The 17,177-nt window shown below is 41.3% G+C and overlaps 1 protein-coding gene across 3 annotated transcripts in view; it reads left to right on the top strand.

Moving 5' to 3' along the window:
- Positions 1-17,177, top strand: part of MSH3 (mutS homolog 3) — a 277,857-nt gene that overhangs the window by 211,626 nt on the left and 49,054 nt on the right. For all 3 annotated transcript variants that reach the window (XM_040341613.1, XM_040341617.1, XM_040341611.1), the window contains one exon: positions 14,508-14,665. In XM_040341613.1, coding sequence (XP_040197547.1) covers positions 14,508-14,665 — 158 coding nt within the window. The remainder of the gene's footprint in view (positions 1-14,507; positions 14,666-17,177) is intronic.

Raw genomic sequence — 17,177 nt, forward strand, 5'->3', positions numbered from 1 at the left:
ATGATCAGTCATGGCTGATCTCGATGTAAACAGGAAGAGCCTTTGATCAGCTTTTCCTCACTTAAGTCTGATAGACGCGAGTAGAGGAGAGCCGATCGGCGGCTCTCCTGACAGGAAGCGTCTGTGCTGGTTGTTTACCATCCCAACCCCCCCACTCGTGGATGCCCACACTGGACCACTGGGACCACCAGGAAAGCTCCCATGTGGATGGCCAGGTACGTTCCCCATGGCCACAAGGATTGCCACAACATGCCCAGTATATGCGAATCAGTGCCCACAAATGGGCACTGACTGGCACCATTATGAATGCCTGCCAGATCAGTGGTGCCCACCTATCAGTGCCCATCCATGCCACCAATCAGTGCCAACCATAAGTACCCATCAGTGTCGTTTGAGTGCCCATCATCAGTGCCATCTCATCAGTGCCGATTTGTCAGTGCAGCCATATCAGTGCCCGTCATTGAAGGAAAAAACGTACTTATTTACAACATTTTATAACAGAAACAAAGAAAAACTTTTTAATCTTTTTTTTTTTTAATCTGTTTTTTTTTTTTATTATTGCGCAAAAAATTTAAAACCACAGCAGTGATCAAATACCACCAAAAGAAAGCACTATTTGTGGGAACAAAATGATAAAAAAATAGTTTGAGTACTGTGTTGCATTACTGCGCAATTGTCATTCAAAGTGCGACAGCGCTGAAATCTAAAAATTGTCCTGGGCAGGAAGAGGGTGTAAGTGCCCTGGTATTGAAGTGGTTAATTAAAAAAATGTGGGGGAAAAATTTTAGAGGCTCAGTAATGTGCACCTTTTTTTTAATACATACAAGCCTTTCAATTTGTTGAATACAACTTAATATAGAGTTTATAGCGTATAGTACTGGACCCTTCTGTTGATAGGCGAAAAATTGCCTGCCACCCCTTTCACACTGAGGCGCTTTGCAGGTGCTATAACACAAAAAATAGCGCCTGCAAAGCGCCCTGAAAGAGTGGCTCCATTCACTCCAGTGTAAAAGCCCTCGGGCCAGTGGTGCGCTGGCAGGACGTTAAAAAATATAGCATAGATATGTTCAATAATAATTTGAGGTTTAAATAAAGCAGGCTTTGGTAAATGCATTATCTGACATAATAGACTGACTTTATCGTTGTCTGTAAAGTGCAAACTTGCCATTTATGTGTTTCTATTTCCATATTCATGTAGGCTTCCTGTAGAAAGCTGTTGCTATGGAGAGGAGCAGCCTACATTTTTAATGCTTCACTTGCTTTTTAGTAAGGTTTGCAAAGTACTTAAATTTTTTTTAAATCAGTTTTTAATGTAAAAAAAAGTTTGGAATAACTTGCTTCATTATGTGCACTCAATAGTCATTTTCAATTGAAGCATTATCAACACTTAAATGTAAAGTATATACTCTGTTTAAAAAAAAAAAAAAAAAGTTGATAGGCCTACAATTGCAGGAGCTATCTTTTAAAGAAAACCTGTCGGTCTAAAAATGTGGCAGCTGTCATTGCTGGCTTCTTTTTTGAAAGTGTGTGAGCGTTTTTGAAAGTGTATAATCGTTGTGCTGCAGTTGTATATGAGTAGATTCACATACATTGCCGCAACTTTGCGGCGGCGTAGCTTAAGGCATTTAAGCTACGCCGCCGTAAGTTAGCGAGGCAAGTACATGATTCACAATGTACTTGCCTGCAAAGTTACGGCGGCGTAGCCTAAAGCGGGCGGGCGTAAGGGCGCCTAATTCAAATGTGTGTAAGGGGGCGTGTTTTATGTTAATATGCTTTGACCTTACGTTTTTGACGTATTTTTGTAACTGCGCATGCGCCGGGCGCCTACATTTCCCAGTGTGCATTGCGGCTAAGTACGCCACACGGGCCTATTGATTTTGACGTGGACGTAAACTACGTAAAGCCCTATTCACGGACGACTTACGCAAACGACGTAAAAATTTCGAATTTCGACGCGGGAACGGCGGCCATACTTGAACATTGGCAAAGCCACCTAGGGCCCAGCTCTAACTTTAGGCGGCCTATATCTTACGTAAACGGCGTAAATGTACTGCGTCGGCCAGGCGTACGTTCGTGAATCGGCGTATCTACTAATTTATAGGGCTGCAACTAACGATTATATTCATAATCGATTAGTTGGCCGATTATTGTTTCGATTAATCGACTAATCAGATAATAGCCAAAAAAAAAAAAAAATTGCATTTTTTTTTTTTTTTTTGGGACAATTTGTTGTTAGACAGATTACCAAACACAAATTGCCACAAAAACACATTCCATGCTTTTCGGCGGCTTCTCCATTGAAGTATATTGAACCAAAAAAAACAAAATAGCACCGTTTTGCGTTAAGTCCTTGCCCTTTCCAAATACGCAGCAGCTGAAAAAAAAATCCTGGATGTGAACGTGTCCCATAGGAAAACATGGAAATGAACTGTAGTGCGTTTCTGCAAAAAGCACCAAAAAACAGAGGTGTGACCCAGGCCTGAGATGTTTAGTAACATAATGGGGTTAAAAAACAAAAATAAGTACAAAAAGAGCAAATAATCGCTACTGTAAGGGGTTAATTTTTTACTGTGGGACAGTGAAAGTAATATTTACAGGAGCGATTTGCTTTTTTGTACTATAAAGGGCAAATTTTAGTTTTTTTTTTAACCCCATTATGTTACTGGCCGATTAATCGATTATGAAAATTGTAATCGATTACCGTAATTTCATAATCGATTAGTTGTTTCGGCCCTACTAATTTACATATTCTACGCCGACCGCAATGGAAGCGCCACCTAGCGGCCAGCCTCAATATTGCACCCTAAGATAGGACGGCGCAAGCCGTCGTATCTTAGATATGTTTAAGCGTATCTCTGTTTGAGAATACACTTAAACATAAGTCGGCGTAGATTCTGAGTTAGGTCAGCTTATCTACTGATAAGCCGGCCTAACTCTTTCTGAATCTACCTAATAATTTCTTATGTAAGTTTTTGACTCTGGAATAAGCTTGTTTTAGGGAAGTGGGGAAAAAAATGGTGAAAGTCCTTTAATTTGCACCTTCAAAAACAGGTCAGCAATGGCCGTCCCCATATTTACAGTGTGGAAAGTATTCACAAGGAGACCGGACACCGAGACTGGACCCCCAATGTGGCGGTGACGCTGGGAGATGAACTGTGAAGTGTCTGAGAAGAGACAAGGAAGGAAAAGAGAAAGAGGAGAATAAATGAAAAAGAGAAGAAAAAAGTGTGTTGGGGATATAGTGGTGGTATGGAGTGTGTGGAGGCTCATAGTAATGAGCTTTGGAATGGAGAAAAGTGTAGGAGTGAAGTAGTCAAAGGTGTTAAATTGTATAGATGTGTGAAAAAAAGAAGAGGTAAAGAGAGATGATCAGAAAAAGAGTAGAAGGTGAGGAATGAATAAGGTAAAGAATTAGTGGAAGAAAAAAGAGTGATAGAAGGGGATTCTGAAGGCTCCGACTGAGGTCACCGACAATACCTTCCTCCATACCCCTTATTGTTTCCCTTCTCTTTTTCTTTATACTCTACCTTATCCCATTTGAAGTTTCCAAGATCCATTTATTGGCCCTCATACCTATGTTTAATATTTTTTCAGACTAAATGCATCTGCTCCTGGTTAGGGTGATTAGTCGCCGAAACGCGTCGAGCCATCGAGCTGTTCAGTACCTTTGGCTATCCTAGATGCATTATGTTACCACAACATGCGCTTGCATTTACCCGTTTTTAATATTTGTTGTTAACTTATATCTTTATATGGAGCCTGCTGGCCAAGATATTTGTATAACTTATGTGATTTTATTAAAACCTGCTTTTAAAAAAAAAAATTATCCATTGCTACATGTATGTGCCTCATTCAAAGTCCCGAACCTCCCCATTATTGTATTCACTTATGTGCATGTGATTTATTTAATTTTTTTTAATAATTTGCAAAGATTTCAAGCAAACTTTTTTCACGTTGTCATTATGGGGTATTGTTTGTAGAATTTATTTCATTTTGGAATAAGGCTGTAACATAACAAAATGTGGAAAAAGTGAAGCGTTGTGAATACTTTCTGGATTGCACTGTATATCATGCTTGGCTTCCTTTTAAGCATATAGTAAAAATGTACAACACCTGGTTTGGGAAATCAGTAAAACAAGATGTAAAAAAAAAAAACAGTAGTGCACTTACACTTGGCAGGGTGGAATTCAAAAGATCTGTATACAGAATATCCATATGCTGTGGCCGGTGGCAGAGCTAGAGAAGCCAGTGGTGAGAATGGTCAAATATCCGGCTAATGGAAATGAGAGTTCTTAGAGGGGTTTTGCTGAATCTGCTGATTATCAGCATGAACACACTGGGCCAGATTCTCGTAGACTGGCGTATCTTCGCGGCGGCGTAACGTATCTGATTTACGTTACGCCGCCGCAACTTACATGGGCAAGTGCTGTATTCTCGAAGCACTTGCTCCGTAAGTTGCGACGGGGTAGCGTAAATCGGCCGGCGTAAGCCCGCCTAATTCAAATGTGGAAAGGGGAGGCGTGTTTTATGTTAATCAACTGTGACCCGACGTGATTGACGTTTTTCACGAACGGCGCATGCGCCGTCCGTGGAAATCTCCCAGTGTGCATTGCTCCTAATACGCCGCAAGGACGTATTGGTTTTGACGTGGACGTAAATGACGTCCAGCCCCATTCACGGACGACTTACGCAAACTACGTAAATTTTTTAATTTTCGACCCGGCCATACTTAACATTGGCTGCGCCTCATAGACCCAGGGGCAACTTTACGCCGGGAAAAGCCTAACGTAAACGTCGTAACTTTACTGCGTCGGCCGCGCGTACGTTCGGGAATTTGCGTATCAAGCTAATTTGCATACTCGACGGGGAAATCGACGGAAGTGCCACCTAGCGGGCAAAAAAAAATTGCAGTTAAGATCCGACGGGGTTAGAGACTTACGCCTGTCGGATCTAATGAATATCTATGCGTAACTGATTCTAAGAATCAGTCGCATAGATACGACGGCGCTAGGCAGAGATACGACGGCGTATCTCTTTTGAGAATCTGGGCCACTGTGTTTGATCCGGTATAGAGGTCCTTCCAGATAGTGGGGCTCTGCTGCACTCTGGGGCTTCTGCTAAGTGTAATTGCAAAGCACTACTGTTTTTGACATCTATCTTTTATTGATCCATGCAGGATGTTATACATTTTTGCTATCAGCTGTATCTAGTGATTTCACACTGCTGGCTTTAGTTCTCTCTGATATATATATATATATATATATATATATATATATATATATATATATATATATATATATATATATATATATATATATATATATATATATTTTTAACCAAGTTCCTTTTAAGCTAATCCTGAACTTTCTGGGAAAATTCAGACACTTTTCTATGCAGTTGATGACATACTTTTTAAAAGAGGCAAAGACAGATCAAATAGGTTGTGTTTAACGAAGAACTACTTCTCTTTATATTCCACAGTGTTTTACAGTCATTTTTAATATCTCTGTTTCTTGTGACATGCTTTTGCTTTTAATGTTATTAAAATGTAACTAACCAAGAACAAAAATGTTATATTGTAGTTTACAAATCCTTAGATGTGGTGGCTGCGTTCGTCTTAATTTTTCAGTGTAAGAACCTTTTCATCAATTACAGAAAATAGCGGTTGATATAAGCAACTTATTTACTCCCTTGTTATCTCTAGCCTTGACTATTGTAACTCCCTCCTCATTGGCCTACCTCTCCATAGACTCTCCCCTCTTCAGTCTATCATGAATGCCGCTGCCTGACTCATCCACCTTACCAACCGTTCAATGTCCGTCACAACTCTGCCCTGAGCTATGTCATCAATCTTATCTACAAATATCACCCAACCTGTCCTCTCCACTCCTCCCAAGACCTCCTGCTCTCTAGCTCCCTTGTATCCACCTCCCACACTCATCTTCAGGACCTCTCCAGAGCCTTTACCATCCTCTGTAACTCACCAATCCAATCTGTCCAGCTATCTCCTACTCTGTCCAGTTTTCTCTATTATGCATTGAGGGATACAGCTTTATTCAAGAATCAGTTGGATTTTATCTCCAACTGCACAAGGAGGACATTGGGTGCAGTAAAAATCCACACAAGAAGGAAATACCTTCCCTCTGCTGGTTGTTCTCGAATACCTGTCAGTGTAGTCACTCCAGACTACAGAGCTGCAGTTCCTTCTCCTTGAAATTACCTTTAACACTCCAGATTTTTGTGGCTCCCTTGGGGGGTGATGCTCGATGATATGCATTGCTGTGGCAGATGTGTTGGCAACAGTCACTTTTCTGTTCATTTAGTAGTCTGTTCTTTGCTCTATGCATCTTGGAAGGCAAGGGGCTACTGTAGTTTCCTGACTAGGCAGACAGCTCTACAGCAATTTGGGCTCTGTCTTGGATATAGGCCTATACTGACAGGGAATGGCCAACATTTTTCTGGGGCCATTCTAGCACATGAAAGCTGGATAGCAGCCACCATTTTCATGTAGTCTGCATTGCTGGGCATACACTGGTCCAGATTTCTTTTGTAGTTTTAATTGCTGGCTATTGACCACAGTCACCATTTTAGTTTAGGCACTTTACCCTCTCTGTCCTCTCTCTTCTACAGCCTTAGAAGGTGGGGGGGACTTTAAACATGTGGTGGTCACTGATCTTCAGACACTGACATATTTTATTTGAGTGTCTGCTGAGCCAGTGTTTCAGTAATTACAATAAGTGGGCTGGTTGTTCCACAATGGTGGACCATGGCACACAGAACTCTTCCCTGCATGTGACTGTTGCAATCTTCAATTTGAAGATACGAACACTAAATGTCTCTCCATCAGCTACTCTATGGCCTCGTGCACACGACACACGTACAATCTCGTCAGGAAAAACCCGTCGTTTTCCCTGACGAGGTTCTTGGTAAGAAACTCCTGCCGCCCAAGTGTACTGACTTTCATTTCAAAAGAACCGTGGTTCTCTTGAAAGGAAAGAACGCGGTGACGTCATTGCGTATGACGAGCATGCGCTCGTCACATTCAGTGCCGTCGCCGCCATCTTGCTTCACCCTACTTATACCGTGGAAGCTACGGTGACAGGTAAGTATACACACTCTCGGGTTTCTCATCGGGAAACAGGCAAAACGAGAATCTCGACGAGAAAATAGAGAGCAGGTTCTCTTTTTTTCTCGTCGAGATTCTGGCCAGATTTCCAGACGAGAAACCTGAATGCCTCGTACACACGAACGGGAATCTCAGCAAGAAGCAGTTTTCTTGCTGGTTTTTGACGAGAAACCCGGTCGTGTGTACGAGGCCTGAGACACTAAAAATGCTGACTTTTTGCCTTGTACATTGGGGCAGACATTGTCACAGACTGAGCACCAGTCACATAGAAAGTGCCCTAGAGTTACTGATTTCCTCAGAGGATTCTGACTTTAGGTATCTGAATGCCTCAGAACTAAATCTGCAAATGGTCTCTGAAGATACCTAGTTTCTGCCTTAATTATAACAGCCCATGAGACCAATAAGTTGTAGGACAGATGTGTCAGATGTGCTTTAGCATTTGGTATGCACAACACAAGCCTATTTTTTGATAGTTTCATCTATAAATCATGTAAGTGCCCAAGCAAATCTTATCAAACTATTTTGTATTCGCTAAGAAATAGGCATCCCTATACATAAGGCTATGATTATCCCTAAAGAGGATTCTCCCTACCTCAAGGATCCCACAAATGAGAACCATGTGGGGTCCATGTATTTTGTTGCTGAATTGATATTTCATCCAGTGTTAGCCTTGATGCTCATTTCCCAAAGCAGTAGGGAGTGGATGAGGCCCTTGTACTAGGACTTGGCAAGAAATAGGATCCTTTTTGTATTTTTTTTTATTATTCATGCGAGTTGATTTACTCTGTGGTAGCGTCTCTCCATCAATCAACATCAAATCGTGTACCTTTTATGTACCAATCTTTGCAAATCATCAGTTTTTTTCAATTTGTGGCAGGGAAAGATCATCAGTTTTGACTGGGTTTGTTCCCCCAAAGTGCTGGCTGCTTTACACCTGAGGGTTGTCTCAGTGGTCGGATATGAAAACGACCTTCTACTTTGAGGGCAGTCATCTCAGGAGGATTCCAGTTGATTTCTGAACTAAGTCTTCCCTGTCTCCCTTTCTGAGCCAAAAATATCTGGATCTGAATTGGAACACCAGTTTATTTGAGAAATTACCAGACTAGTTCAAACTTCATCAGAGACTTTTCTGGTCTTCCCTGAGTTGATGCATGAAAGTGCTGGTAGATTCCTTTGAGGCAGTCTACGTTGCACAACATACAATTCGGTGAAAAGGGTAAAGATCGCCATTATCCCTGGATAGTGATTTATGGGTGTGCTGTGCTCTCACCTGTCATTACCCCTGCAGTATTGGCCAGCATCTCTGATGTTATCCTCCGGCAAGCCCTTTCTTCCAGTTTGGTAGACAATTCTGATGACCAATGTAAATCACCAAGACTGGAAAGTTGTATAGGGCACCCTCACAGTGCAGGGAGGGTCAACATGGGAAGACTTTCCATCAATGTCCATTAATGTTCTTGAGGTTGTGGCAATTCAGCTGAACCTCCTTCAATGCACAAATCTCCTTGGAAGGTACACAGTGAAAATGTCACTCCTGTATTTTACCTAGGGGGACCTGAGAGTCCAGTGGTAGCACTGGAAGTGGCTTATATCCTGTGCTGGATAGTAAAGTATTGTACATCCCTCTCCCATGGAACATTCTGTAATCTCTTCGAGAATTAATAAATACCTGCAAGTATTATACATAAAGTCATATTTATAAAGCAGTGAATCTGACATTCACTGCAGGTAAACCTTCAAGGTGTATGTGTTTTAAATGAGTGACTGATCCACCACCAGACAATCTTTGATGAAAGTCACGTTCACTGCTTTATAAATATGCCCCTTAAACATTCATCAGATGGGGATTTTGCTATTTTATGGAAATTGACAAACCGTGTCTCACACCTTTCTACTTCATGGCAGAAAGCAACATGTGAACATCTACAATTTGATCAAATGCATACTTTAACATAGGTAATATACAGTATAATCTATAAGCTGTAACGTCTATTAGTCATCTTTATGTAAAGGAAATGGCATTGCCTCACAAAATATCCTGTTTGTGCAGAGAAATAAATTACATATGTATACAGCATGAATGCTTTGTCTTTAGGATGTAATTTTTGAATCTCATGTATTCGGATCGAATTGTTTCTATGTAGTACAGCAGTGTTTTTTCTGGCCCCAGCTGACAATTTGTGCGGCAATCTAATGATAGCCTGTAACCTGTAATCTTTATTTGAAACAACATCAGTGAATGCCCTAAAGCTAAATAGAAAGGTTCAGTGATGTAAACTGGCCTTGGGTATAGAGGACTAGATATGTGAATACCGCTGCGCCGTACTAACAAAACAACTGGTTTCAGCTCCCATCAGCTAAGCAGAATTTTAACTTAAAGGCAAAACATGTTTTTTTTTCAGTTAGCATTTACAACTAAATATATTTTGAACATTTAAAAACAAATGGTAAAATATATTTTCCACTCTACCCTTCCATAAAACCTAAGCAGCCTACATGTAAAGGCCCAATATGTATTCTTAAATCTAACATGGGTGCATGCATTCTTAGGCTAATCTCACCAAAGTAGTACAGGAACCTTTACCAAAATAGCGCTGTGCTGAGTTGCATTGATGTGAATGTGCACCATTGAAAATGGTTTGATTTTCATTGTCATGCACATCTGTGTGACATCATAGTAGTGGGAATTGAGTCTTATGTTGCAGCTGAAGCATACCCCAAAATAAGCAGAATACTGTTTCATTTGGGAAAAGGAGTAAACTATGGGGAAATTCATTTTTGTAAAATATTAGCGGACAAAATAATATGACCAAATCTCTATTTATTCATCTTATTTTGAATACAATCCCCATACTACACTGGTATTTAAGAGATCGGCAGAAAGCATATGGAACTTGGATGGAGAGTTGCATCTCTGTTATGTCTCGATTTGCTGCTTTTCAGTAAGCCACTAGTGATCACTGTTATATGCCAGACATCTGGCAGACAGTGTGCCGCAATAGACCAGACCAAATGTTAGTCTTTTTGTACGTTTTTGTTGCTGAAATATAACATTTTCAACTCCAAATTAATGAGCACATGGTACTGTATATTAATAAACCTGTGTTATACTGATTGTGTTGTATGCTTTTACAGCTTGTATGAGTAAACTTTTAACATGCGCAGGAGCTGCCTGTGTTGGAAAAAATCTAATCATGCCTGATCCTAGCTATGCAATCTCACTGTGCTTCTGAATACCTGGCATTCGAACCTAAGAAATGTCCCAGCATGCATCACTTTAACTGCTTAAAAGAATGAAGATACCATTGTTTACATGCTTTTGATGGTGAAAACATAAGGGTTGTTATCCTTATTTCTGCTATGCTGCTTAGCGACTCACTGACCTAACACAAGTAAGATGGTCAGGACTTGTTCCATGTAGGCGATTCGCTAAGCAGAAAGACAAAAAAGGAGATAAAAAAAGGTAGTTTTTTTTTTTTTTTGTGTAGCCTTTATTTCTAGATTCTTTCAGATAAAAATAAAATAGTATACCATAAATACTTTCTCTTGGAGTTTAGGGTCGCAAAATTCAGAGACGGTTTGGTTATACCACCTACAGGGGGATTTGGCCACAGATAACGAAAACGACTTTAGCCAGCCAGGTATTAATCTCCCACTCCCAGCGTGCTTCAGTTTTTTTCTACTATCCAGGATAGATGTATTTTCTCTACTGAAAAGTTTGACTTCTATACTAGCTATTTTCTCTTTTTCAAGATAGATTATTATTATTTTTTTTTCTTCAACAAGGTCTTCTACATGCTGCTGAGCTGGGCTCAATATGCAGCCATCTGGATTGGCATATTCTTAGCAATAGCTGGGGGTATACAATATAGCGTTAGGCCATACCCAGACCCTGGACCTGGGGCCTGCCTGGAATGTTACATGTGTGCACTGGATTCTGCTTGTGAGGCTTTCCAGACCTTTGTGCACTGTGTTAGTCACAGAGGGCCAGATTCATGTACAATTCCGGCGGCGTAACGTATCCCATTTAAGTTTCAGCGCAAGTGCTTGATTCACAAAGCACTTGCCTGTAAACTTGCGGCGGCGTAGCGTAAATCCGTCCGGCGCAAGCCCGCCTTATTCAAATGGGGCGTGTATCATTTAAATTACGCGCGTTCCCCCGCCGAACGTACTGCGCATGCTCCGTTTTGTAATTTCCCGCCGTGCTTTGCGCGATGTGGTCGCACCAACGTAATTTTTAGAACGGCGACACACGTTACGTCCCTTCCTATTCCCGGACAACTTACGCAAAAAAAAATTCTAAATTCGATGCGGGAACGACGGCCATACTTTAACATGGCTAGTCTAAATATAAGCCATTGAAATAGCATCCGTAACTTTACGACGGGAAAAGCCAACGTAAGAGAATGTGGCGAGCGCGCGTAGCTTCGTGGATCGCCGTAAACTGCTAATTAGCATACCCGACGCAGAAAAACGACGCAAACTCCACCCAGCGGGCGCTGAAGTATTGCATCCTAAGATCCGAAGGCGTACGAAGCCGTACACCTGTCGGATCTTACCCAAATGCCGTCGTATCTTGGTTTGAGGATTCAAACTAAATATACGACGCGGGAAATTTGAAAATACGCTGGCGTATCAGTAGATACGCTGGCGTGTCAGTAGATACGCCGGCATATTTCATCTGTGAATCTGACCCAGAGTGCTTTCCAGATCCAGGGCTGTGACATGGGCGTTGATGTGACCCAGTCTCTGAAAACTCGGAGTTTTCATTTTGGGCAGAGCATCAGAAGCTACAGTTATTGGTACCATTATGTGCCATCAATACCATATTTTTTTTTCTATTTTGATGGAAAGGGGTAAAAGATTGAAGAATTATTTGCTGCGTAACTAGCTAATGTGTTGTGGGTGTACTTCACATCTCCTGTTTCTATATTTTCAGCAATTTCCTGCCATTCCTGCTATTTGCAAGACAAGCCGTTTCACCTCAGGTAGCCCTTGCTGCTGCCTACACTTAGTTATGGCCACTTTATACCTCTCCTGCTTTCAGTAGCTGGTTTGTGGGCACACATTTCCCCCCATGAGGGAGACTTAGCCTTTGTGGTCCTCAAGGATGCATATTTGAATGCCCATATTTTTCCTGCATATCCTCTTTACCTTAAGCTGTGGGTGCACAGACAGAATTCTCACCGCTCCAGGTGAGCCTCGTGATGATCAGGGGTTGTTGAAAAGAAAATTTTGGAGTGCGGCTGTCCAGCTTTTGTTCTTTTGTTTTTTTGCTACTTAAGCTGTGGGTGCTCGGCACAACTTGTGACCCTGCTATTTGGTCTGACGTCTTCCCCCTGAGTAGTCAGTGAGGTATAAGCACATGTGCTAGTACACTCCCAAGGTATTCCCATTGTGGGATGTATTTACTTCTTACTGAGAGAACAGTATGCAGCTCCATGCTGTCCCCAGTTTTACTGTTTTATTATGTGGGCTTGTTAAAGTTTTGTTACTGTTGCCCACCTCTCAGTTGGGCTGTTTTTTGGGCATCCAATTTGATTCTAAATCTTGTGTTCATTGAATGAGAGAGAAAATAGGATTTTTGTACACACTATATCATAGAAGTCTCACTCCTTTGTGTTTGTAATCTATGCCTAGTACAGCTATTCTACAAAACGGAAGCATGCTGGGTTTTGGAGGGGTTATACAGGGCTGGTCAACAATATTTTTTTTTTTGTAAGCCTTCTATTCCTTCTGTATGCTTATGCATACCCAAAATAGCTGTCACGTACCTGATGGGAGACTGAGATGACGAGGTCGGCCACTCTTGTATCTCCCGCCCTGGCACCGCTGGAGATGAAACAGAGGGACAGGAGGAACACGAGTGCCTGCAGATGAAGACTCCGACAGCAGTAGCAGGAGGTGCGAGCCGGGATGAGTAGGAGGCACTCTGCGGGATCAGTGACACTGGATATCAGATGAGGTGTAGTTCCTGGAAGACTTGTAGCAGGAAGTCGCAGGAGCAAGTCGCAGACATTGGGGGGTTGCCAGGGCTCAGCACAGGAAGCAGATGCGGGGTCATACAGAAAGCCGGGTCAAGTGGAAGGCGGGCAGCGAGGTATCAAACAGCAGGCGGTAGCAGCGTCAGGTGAGTAGCCAGGATCAGAAACCGGTAGTCAGGGAATAACAGGGTCAGGGCAAGCCGGGTTCAGCAACAGGAGATCAGCACGGTAACAGCAAGGTTCAGGGTAAAAGCTGAAGACCCGTCAGCACCGCCTAATGGTCAGAGCTCTCTTTAAATAGGCATCAGGAAGGATCTTCCTGTCACATGATGAGCCTATGGCTCCAATTTCTTCTACTGGCAAGATTGCCAGTACTTCTTCTATGGCCATTTTTTCTACTGGCAAGATTGCCAGTACTTCTACTACGGACATTTCCCTGACTCTTCGTCCTTTCCTTACAATAGCTCTGAATCGGTTGCATCTTCATGAATGAGAAATAAATTACAATGATGAAATAGTTACCCTTTAACATTGTGATGTTTCCTTTGAGTGTTAAACGCCTAACTTCAAGTGATACAACTTCTTTTCATGCTGCTTCATGTCATAAGGACCAGTTACCGCTGCTAGTGGCAAGTGATGGGTCTGCTATCTGCCCACTTACAGCTCAGCACAGCCTGGCCTTTGTATGGATGTTCCCAGCAAACGTTTGCCCATCCAGCCATACCCACTTGGTTAGACTGACATTAGCCATTTCAGTTGCCGTCAATGCCACATAATTGTCATTTAAAATGGCTCATGAGCTTCCAAAAGCACATTGGTCCATTGTATCCCTAGAAATATATTTTTTTAGCATTAATTCATCAGCAAATGAACCATAACACTACCCTACTCCGGGCTGGCTATTTTCAAATGGAGATAGAAATGCAAAGACTGACAAAATGGGAACATTAGTTAACATAATAGAAACTTTTAAAAAAAAAATCTCGGGAGTGCATTTATTCAGCTTTAAACATCAAAAAAAGTTTCAGAAATTTAGATTGGACTTTGTTATATTTTTATTTTTGAGTTATGGCCTCAAGAGTATTTTTTTATAAAAAATGTTTGCTCTTGAATGTGAATTTAAATATCAGCATAGGTACTGTGCTGCTATGCTTGACATAATAACCCATACACCTAAGGATTTGGAAAGCAGGCAACGATAGGTGTTGATCGTGATAATCTCTTTATTAACATCTTCAGCACAGTTAGGTGTCTGTTCAGTTAAACGTTAGTTCTCCCTACCCTGGGCCTCATGTTTGAAAATGTCTGTTTAAGTTTCCATCAGAACTGCCTGTGTGTTAAAAAATCATGGTTGTAATTGCTGGAATAATAAATCATGGCTTTCCACCTTTTTGCAGGCAAACACGGAAAGAGTAATGATAATCACTGGACCTAACATGGGCGGAAAGAGCTCATACATAAAACAGGTGGCTCTTATAACAGTCATGGCACAGTTGGGCTCCTATGTGCCGGCAGAAGAAGCCACTATTGGTATTGTGGATGGAATGTATACCAGGTACAGTACACCTTGTGCTCTATATCAGCATAGTGAAGACTGCAGATTAAAGAAGAACCTTGGTGCCCATGCATGTTAACATCAAGCAGGTGCTGAATGAAACTACTGCACTGGCTACACATAGCTCAGTATTCCTATGATAAGACCTTAGGTCACAGCACTTACAAAGCCATTTACATTATTGGTCATATATGTGTCATTTTTGGAAAGCTAAATGTGTAGGTCTTCTGCATTAAAAATAGTGAGTCAGCATAACAGCCAGTCAACCAGCATTTTCAAAAAATGGCAGCTAAGACGGCCTCCCTGTGTTTGCCATAATAGATTTACTACATGGTCTCCCACTACTGGAGTTTTGTTAAATATAGGTACAATTATAGTGTGAATTTTAATTAGAAGACAACTCTAGTCCTTGTTTATGTGGTTCTGATTCAAATACTTCTGCTTCTAGTATGAGCTCATAGTCCACACAAGCTATCAGATAAATTCCCGACATTCCAATATGGATGTTTTCTAGTCAGAGGGGAGAAACACAAAAAATGATTAAAGTGTTACTAAACCCAGGACCGTGCATTCACTCACACCAAACTGAGCATGTGCAGAGTGCCTTCAAGGCTCTGTTCTATCCGCAGATGGATTGAAGACCGTAAAAGAAGGGGAGGATCAGAGAAGACAAGATCAAACAGCCTTTTTACACAATGCAGAGGATTAACCCCTTAGGTTCCACCGCGAGCTTACTAAGCAAGCTTTACTGCATATACAGACTGATTTCACTGTTGTGGGTTTAGTAAGACTTTAACCTGAATCCTTTAAAGTAAATATATAGTCTTCTCAAAGGGTTACAGATTGTATATGTAAAAGAGTTTGAATTTATTTTATTGATTAATAGATACATGAGGGCAGCCATATTTGCATTGTAAATACTCAGACTCTTTCCTGCTATGCTGTAATGTGCAACAATTGTGTTTTACTGCTCCTTCACACCATGCTAGCCTGTGAGTTGGCCAACACATTCAAAACAATGCATTCCCTATGGAGTTTACGTATTATCTGAACAGGCCTTTGGCTAATACAGTGTTTCTCATCATTTTTTCAGTCAAAGCACCCTTTTAAAATTATACACAATCTCAAGGAAACCCTATTAGAATATGTAGAAAATTTTACTAATAGTTTAACATTTACTATACTGCAAGGACAAATTATCCAACATTGCAAGAATCATTAATGATGTAAGGAATAAAGATTGCTGTATAACCTCATTAGCAAGTACACATTGCATATATAACAACAATAACTGAAAAATAAAAACACTCTTAAAATAAAGTGAACAGTAGACACTGTTGGCAGCTAATTTTTGTGTTCACTTATTGCACAGCACAGTATATCCCATATATAAGATAAATGAGCCAGTATAAGAGGACTTTTAAGTATAGTTTATGATCCTAGTTGAGTAAAGAAATGGGACAATAGTTTTTATATTGCTTTGGGTCCTTGTTTTCCTTGTAAATAATTGTAATGTGCACTTTGTGGATGTTGTGGTGCGTAACCAAAGTATTGTAGGCTGCCAAGAAATTAATGGACAAGAGAGGTAGAAACTTGTAATATGGGAGAGTGAAACTACCTGAGCTGGGGGCCTTGCCAGTTTTGGTGTAGGAAATGGTGCGTGTTCACTACTTGGTGCCTGTGCTATAGCCAAAAGACGGCTACAGCGCAATCTTCCTTTGCCGGGAGGGCATACACGGACGTCCTCCAATTCTCGTGCTGCCCGTGCGCCCCAGGACATAGCTGATCAGAGATCGGGGTAAAGAGCCAATCACAGCGGGCACTTTACTACGTGATCAGCTGTCAGCCAATGACAGCTGATCATGGAAGTAAACAGAAGCCGGTAATCTGCTTTTTTTTTTTTTTCTCTCACGCTGTTGGAGTGAAAAAAAGAAGAAAGACATTCAACGCCTTCTGTTCGAGGGACATCAGTCCCCTTACTGCCCACCAGTTCTGCTAATCAGTGCCCTCCAGTACCACCTATCAGTACCCATCAGTGCTGCCAATAAGTGCCCGTTAGTGAAGGAGAAAAATGTTATAGCAAATTTTTATTTATTTTTTCAAAATGTTGGCCTTTTTTTGTTTAGCAAAGCTCTATTTGTTTGAAAAAATATATAAAAATGTCATAAGGGTACAGTGTTGCATGACCGTGTGCTGAGAATTAGCCTGGGCAGGAAGAGGGGGTATAAGTGCCCAATAAGCAAGGGGTTAAATTCTCAGTTAGAAGAGTTCCCAATTCAGTGCAGGTCCACAAGTACAGAGGGGAGACCTGCTTCCAAAATAATGTTTTTAATCTGAGTCTTCCCTGTTTTGGGCAAGTTGGGAGGCACCATGTGGTTGCAGGTTATAAGAACTGGAATAGTATACTTTGAATGTTGCACTATTTTGCATCATCTGTGGAGGGGTTTTCTATTTGGGCAGGTAATGGTAGGAATGTTAGAATGGGACCACTGTTTTTTAAGGCAGTGGTTCT

This window comes from Rana temporaria, chromosome 1 (assembly GCF_905171775.1).
Source record: "Rana temporaria chromosome 1, aRanTem1.1, whole genome shotgun sequence".
Taxonomy (NCBI): domain Eukaryota; kingdom Metazoa; phylum Chordata; class Amphibia; order Anura; family Ranidae; genus Rana; species Rana temporaria.